This window comes from Neophocaena asiaeorientalis, unplaced genomic scaffold (genome assembly GCF_003031525.2).
Source record: "Neophocaena asiaeorientalis asiaeorientalis breed wild unplaced genomic scaffold, Neophocaena_asiaeorientalis_V1.1 scaffold117, whole genome shotgun sequence".
Lineage (NCBI taxonomy): Eukaryota > Metazoa > Chordata > Mammalia > Artiodactyla > Phocoenidae > Neophocaena > Neophocaena asiaeorientalis.
Window position 1 is genome coordinate 1,586,618 of NW_020173951.1, and position 7,219 is coordinate 1,593,836.

Below are 7,219 nucleotides of genomic sequence, written 5' to 3' on the forward strand. Positions count from 1 at the left end.
ATTTACAATAACCCGGAGTTGGAACCAACCTTAGTGTCCATCATCAAATGAATGGATAAAGAAGATGTGGCACATATATACAATGGAATATTACTCAGCCATAAAGAAAACGAAATTGAGCTACTTGTAATGAGGTGAATAGACCTAGAGTCTGTCATACAGAGTGAAGTAAGTCAGAAAGAGAGACACAAATACTGTATGCTAACACATATATATGGAATTTAAGGGGAAAATGTCATGAAGAACCTAGGGGTAAGACAGGAATAAAGACACAGACCTACTAGAGAATGGACTTGAGGATCTGGGGAGGGGGAAGGGTAAGCTGTGACAAAGCGAGAGAGAGGCATGGACATATATACACTACCAAACATAAGGTAGATAGCTAGTGGGAAGCAGCCGCATAGCACAGGGAGATCAGCTCGGTGCTTTGTGACCTCCTGGAGGGGTGGGATAGGGAGGGTGGGAGGGAGGGAGACGCAAGTGGCAAGAGATATGGGAACATATGTATATTTATAACTGATTCATTTTGTTGTAAAGCAGAAACTAACACACCATTGTAAAGCAATTATACTCCAATAAAGATGTTTAAAAAAGGAAAAAATAAATAACAAATTGCATTTTAACAATCCTGCAATCTAAGTTCTCTCCCATCTTGATTTCTGTTTTTGACATCAAATTTTACATCATTTTTGTTTTGTGTACCTCTTAATTACTTGTTGCTGACTAAATGCTTTTACTGCTTTTGTCTTTTAACCTTCCTACTATCTTCATACATGTATATTTACTTTTACCAGTGAGACTTTTCCTTTCATAATTTTTCTGTTTTTAGTTGGACCTTTTTCACTTGGAGAAGTACCTTTAACATATCTTGTAAAGCTGGTTTGGTGATGCTGAACTCTTTGAGCTTTTGCTTGTCTGTAAAACTCTTCATCTCCATCAAATCTGAATGAGAGCCTTGCCAAGTAGAATATTCTTGGTTGTAAGTTTTTCCCTTTCATTATTTTAACTATATCATGCCACTCCCTTGTGGCCTGCAGTTTCTGCTGAAAAGTCAACTGATAGTCTTATGAGAGTTCCATTGTATGTAACTTCTTGCTATTTTTTTGCTGCTTTTAATATTCTTTCTTTATCTCTAATTTTTGCCATTTTAATTACAATTGACTTGTTGTGGTCCTCTTTGGGGTGATCCTGTTTGGGACTCTCTGTGCTTCCTGAACCTGGATACCTATTTCCTTTCCCAGGTTCAGGGAGTTCTTCAAATATATTCTCTGCCCCTTTCTCTCTCTTCTTCTTCTGGTACCCCTAATACCCTATAATGTGAATGTTAGCATGTTTGACATTGTCTCAAATGTCTCTTAACCTATCCTCATTCCTTTTTTTCTTTTTTCTCTCCAGCTTCAGTGATTTCCACTACTCTGTCTTCCAGCTCACTGATCTGTTCCTCTATATCATCCAATCTACTGTTGATTCCTTTTAGTGTTTTCTTCATGTCAGTTATTGTATTCTTCATCTCTGTTTGGTTCTTCTTTATATTTTATAACTCTTTGTTAAAACTTCTGACTTCTCACTCTGTTCGTTCAATTTTTTCCTCACTTCTTTGATCATCTTTATCATGAATCATTACCTTGAACTCTTTATTGGGTAGATTGCCTCTCTCTACTTCACTTAGTTCTTCTTCTGGGGTTTTATCATGTTTCTTCTTTGGGAACATGTTCCTCTGTCACCTCATTTTGTCTAGTTTTCTGTTTTTATTTCTATGTATTTGGTAGGTTTCTTAAATTTCCTGACTTTAGAGAAGTAGTCTTTTGTAGGAAACATCCTATGCATCCCGGCAGCACACTCCCCTCTGTCAGCAGAGCTATGTGCTCTAGGGTTGCCCCCTATGTGGGCTGCATGGGTCTTCTTTTGTGGCAGGTTGACCACTGTGAGTGCTCTGGTAGGTGTGGCTGGCCCCTGGTCTAGTTGGTTGCCTGTCAGCTGCTGGTTGTTGGGGCCGGGTCATGACACAGCTGACTGCTGAGCCACTGGTGGTGACATAGCTAATGATGGCCCACTGGTGGTGGAGCTGTAGGTCCTGGGGTGGGTGTTGTGGAGCCTGTGTTCCCATGTCTAGTGTTGGCCTGCTTTGGGGCTGATTCCTGACACAGCTGGCTGTGGATTCTGAGGTTTCTCAAAGCTGTTGCTGGCCCACTGGTGAGTGGGGCTAGATTCCAGGGTAACTGGCTTAGGGGCCCAAGATTTATCAGAACTGGTTTTGGTCTATTGGTGGGCAGGGCCCAGGCCCAGGAGGTCCTAGGGCTGATGTAGGCTTGCTGATGGGTTGGCTGGGTCCTGACAAGGCAGGCTGAAAGTTTGCAGTGGTCATGGTACTGGTATCTGCCCACTAGTTTGTGGGACCAGATCACAGGGTAGCTAGCTGGAAGACCTGAGGGTCCCTGGTCTAGTGCTTGTGCATTGGTGTATAGGGCTGGTTTCTGGGCCCTCTGGTGGACAGGGTCTTTTTCCATGGCAGCTGTGGGCTCAGGGGGCTTATGGAAACTGGTCTGCTGATGAGTGGAGCTATAACTTCTCCTGACTATCTGCTTGATCTGAGGCTTCCCAGCACTGGCTCCTACAGGCTGGTGGGCAGGGCTGGGGCCAGTCCTAGTGCTGATAAGCTGGAGGGAGGACTCCACAGTGGCACTTGCAACAACAGTGTCCACATGGTAGAACGAGCTCCCCAAAGTGGCCACCGTCAATGTCCATGTCCCCAGGGGAGCTCCACGTGCCTCCTTCTCCTCTGGAAGACTCTCCAAGATCAGCAGGTGGGTATGACCCAGGCTCCTTTCAAGTAATTTCTTATTCCCTAGGTGCTGGAGTGTGTGAACTTTTGTGTGTGTCATATAACAGTGGAGTCTCTGTGTCCTCCTGTCTTCTGGCTCTCCTGAAAGTAAACCCAGCTGGCCTTCAAAAACAAATGTTCTGGGGTCTCGTCTTCCTGGTGCAGGACCCCCGGGATGGGGAGCCTGATGTGGGGCTCAGACCCATTTCTCTTTGGTGAGAACCTCTGCAATTGTAATTATCTTCCCGTTTGAGGGTCACCCACCCAGAGGTATGGGTCTTGACTTACCATGTCCCTGTCCCTCCTACCTGTCTCGTTGTGGTTCCTTCTTTATATCTTTAGTTGTAGAAGATATTTTCTGTTAGATTCCAGTCTTTTTCTTCAATAGTTGCTCTGTAAATACTTGTTGTTTTGGTGTGTCCATAGGAGAAGGTGAGCTTAAGGTGTTTCTACTCCTCCATCTTGGCCACCTACCTCCAGAATTATTCTACATCTCTATTCCTTGGTGCTACATTTTCTTTCATCAGATTGCACAGACCTTTGTTACTCAGCATCTTGCCACACCCATTATTTTTTGTCCAGTGGTAGCTTGTAGACCCACTTTTTGTAGTTACGGACTGAATGAATTCTATAGCATATGTATAGGTGGAACTAAGGATGCCACTTCAGCACAAATATTTGTAATAATATTTTAGTCATTTTAATATATATTCTAATGAGTTTTAAGTCTGCAGAAGAAAGGAAAGACGTGGGTATTACCAACTGAATTTCTCTTTCAGGAATCCTTTGAGAAGGCAAGCAGCAGTGGAGCAGGAAGCCTGAAAAGTGAGCTTTCAGAAAGCACAGACCTGCCGCCTGAGGGCTTCCAGGCCCCCTGTGATAAGGACGAAGACCGAGCCTGTGCTGGAATCTTGTCAGATGATAACTTCAACTTGGAAAATATTGAGAAAGGTATTTCTAGTGAAAGGGTTACAACAAGAATGAACTCTTGACTTCTTTCTGTTTCAAGGTTCATTTGCTCTTTATTTTTTTATTAATGTGCAGATATATATTCAGAGTTCGATGATGAATTGGACACTTTGGATAACTCAAGCAGCTCCAGTTCAAGCCCTTTGAAGGAATCTACATTCAGTAAGCCTTCTTTTTACCAGTTTGTGGGATTTCAGCAGGTAGAGGTCTGGGAATCATACTTGGGAGTCAAGTAGATGTCATCACACTTACATAAATGAGTAGTTTGTTTCCCAGGTGTAATGCTAATTAGGACAGGTGTGTCTGTCAGTCTTACAGAGCCCAAAGGCCAACGGGCACTGTGGTTTTCCATTGCCTCCAGTCAAATGAACAGTTTCATTATTTCTTCCAGCAAATGCAGGTTCTAACTGGGGAGTGGAGATAACTTATTTGGAGACAGACTAAATAACCACAGGAGTAATGGAAGTGACCTTTCATGAGTCTGTTGATTAGAGGTCAGAAACCTGGAGAAGAAATTAGTCTTGGTGTAGAATAAGTTTTGTACAATTTTAGTTACATTAATATAAAGGGATATATTTTCCTTAAAACACTAAAGTAAAATAAATGTTTTAATTGTTTAGAATTATAAAAAGAAGCTATGTAAATTCAGTAAATATGTTCATCTTTACTCTTAATTTGAAACAGTAAAAAAAAATCAGACTGGGGTATGAGAAAGTAAAGATATATTTAGATAAAATTTAAAGAATCTTCCTCACAGAAAGATAGGATTCAATTCCCTGAACAAATCTGAAACTGAAATAAAAGATCAGTTAAAATAGAAAATGGAGAGAAAAGAATAACTCTTTAAAAAGAGTAAATTGATGGAATATTAAATAAGATAGGTAGAAATACTCTGAAATAAATTAAGTCTAAATAATCCCCTCTCATCAATGACTATACTGTGAAAATTTCATTTAAAATGGTTTAAAATAATGTCCCTAAGGATCAGAGTAGAACTCTAAGGATTTTGCTTCATTCTTTGTCCCTTTCGAAAATTAATTGGTCCATAAAAATGGAGAATAGATGTTCCAGATTTTCTGGGGCAACCCCAAATTCCAACACTCTGTTCTGTTTTCCCTATAAATTCCTGCCTGATAAATAAAATGTCTTGATCTGCGATTGGGAAAACATGAATATTATGCAGTAAAAATATTTGTGCATTTAAACATATGTAGGAAATTCTAGAAGCAATTAATTACTAACTGTTTGAGATGAATTTTTAGATGATAGGATATTATGTATCCCCAGTAACAAGGGTGGGGAGGGTCAGTGGGGAAGTGATAAAGGAAAGTTGGACCCTTACACTTGCATGTGGTTACTTCTAGCTTTCTTGGTAAAGGATTTAGGATGATTATGACACAGATATTTTATGAACTTTTTAGCTACTAACAATGGAGTTTCTTTGTTTAGCACCTTTTCTTTGAGAAAAGACCTTTAAACAAACCTGTCAATTAAATAGTAATATGCAATATTATATTTTGCTGATGCTATAATAAATGAAGACAGTCTTTACAGTAGGTACAATTGGTTAGATATTTTTTAAACAAACAAATGAGTGAATAAATAAAAGATCTGCCACAGGAAAATGTTAAGTTATTTTTATTTTCTTGTTTCAGTCACTTTAAAGAGAAGTTTTAGTGCTTCAGGAGGAGAAAGACAATCCCAAAAAAGGTATGTAGACATTGAGCTCCTAGAAATATTTTTAGACTCTGCAGAGCTGAGCTTTAGGTGGCTAAATTGATGCCTGATAACAGAAGTTATGTGGGCATGTGGTACCAGAGGCTATTGGAGCCCACCCTCCCAGAACTGATTGTACTTTACCAAGGAGTGTACTGGGAATAGCACTAAGCTTGGGCCTGGGTTTTAGTCTGGCTTTGTGATCCTCAGCCACTCAGTTAGTCTCTCTGAGCTCAAGGGTGACCCAGGGAGGTAGGGCTTCATGAAATCATCTGGAGCTGTGGCTCCTTATACCTTCTTTTTCTACACCCCTGGGGTATAGGTCTTATGCTCATTGCAAACGTGGCAAATGTGGATCACATCACACCCACATCCAGCCAGCAGGAAGTGGGATGGGAAGTAGAGACATGCCCTTCATTTTATGGATATAACCCAGATGTTGTGTTCTTCCCTCCTGCTCACAGATCAGTGGCCACATCTAGCTGCAAGGGAGAATGAATATGTTTGGAGGATTCTGTTTTAAAAGAAAGAATTGTTATTTTGGAATGACTAGCAGTTTCTGCAATAGTTGTTTCTTGGGCTAAGAACTAAAATGAAACTCTTTGATTTGGCCTTTTGCAAGTCCCTGGTAACCTTCATAAGAGCTGTTCAATGGCCTTGGGTGAGGCTGGTAGTGGGAAGCCTGATCATGGTGGTTTTAGAAGTTACAGAGGCAGAGATGGAGAGCAATTGAAGAAAGGAGTGGGCTGACAGTGAGCTGGTAGGGAATGTTTGATGGAAAAGGGCCTTCTAGGATCAGGATGACTGTGGGGTGTGTGGACTGAGGAGAAGCAGCTGATGGAGAGGAGAGATTGAAGATGGTTCCCAGTCTCAGAGCAGCTTGGAGCTAGAGAGCAGGCCTGAAGGGATAGCCATCAACTGTGTCTGAAGAAATAGAGGCAAAGATAAAATTAAGCTAGAGAGGCAGAGGAGAGGGATATTAGGGAAGATTATACTTGGTGTTTTTGATTTTGGACACACAAAGCAGTGAGCGGTAGCTTGCAGTGAGCAGCGGCTAGAAGCAAGACCTTAGTTCCCTGACTGGGAATCAAACCCTGGTCACCTGGGTGGAAACCAGGAATCTTAACCGCTAGACCACAGGGACAGCAGCTAGAGTCTAAATCCCCAGTCCTTGTTTGCCTTGTAAGGAGGAATCTGACAAGGAGACAGTTGGTATAGAAGAAAGTAAAGTGTTTACTAGAAAAGCAGAGTAGATGCGGAAAGACACACTGGTGAACTCAGCAAGAGAGTTTCAGAAGTCTCGCCTTTGGGAAGTTTAAATCCTTTATAAGGGGGCAGTCTTCTGGGCCTTTGTCTTCTTGGCCAATCGACTTGCTTTGACCCCATGGCTAATTTATCTCAGGACCCTCCCCTCCGTATGCACACACACCTCAGTCAAGATGGATTTCATCGCAAGGGTGTCTGGGAGGGAAAACAGCAAGACATTATGGTCTGGCCTCCCCTGCATTTTTGACCCCATGGAGCCTTCCTGCATACCTGTAGTGCTTTCCTTCTTCCAAGGATGGGAAATGTGTGACTTCTTGATCTTCTAACAGGGTTTAGCCCCTCTTTCTTCCTGCCATAAAAGTGTCCAATGTCTAGTTATTTACCCTATTCCTGTTGTTGTTCCTTTTTTTTTTTTACCTTTATTGGAGTATAACTGCTTTACAATGG

General features: G+C 41.6%; 1 protein-coding gene across 1 annotated transcript in view; it reads left to right on the forward strand.

The window, feature by feature from the left end:
* NEK10 (NIMA related kinase 10) overlaps nt 1-5,500 on the forward strand; it is a gene marked incomplete at its 3' end in the record, with an annotated part of 188,453 nt that extends 182,953 nt beyond the window's left edge. The window contains exons 28-30 of the mRNA XM_024752854.1: nt 3,601-3,772; nt 3,866-3,952; nt 5,446-5,500. Of these exons, the coding sequence (XP_024608622.1) occupies nt 3,601-3,772; nt 3,866-3,952; nt 5,446-5,500 (314 nt within the window). The remainder of the gene's footprint in view (nt 1-3,600; nt 3,773-3,865; nt 3,953-5,445) is intronic.
* Between the last annotated feature and the right edge of the window lie 1,719 nt (nt 5,501-7,219).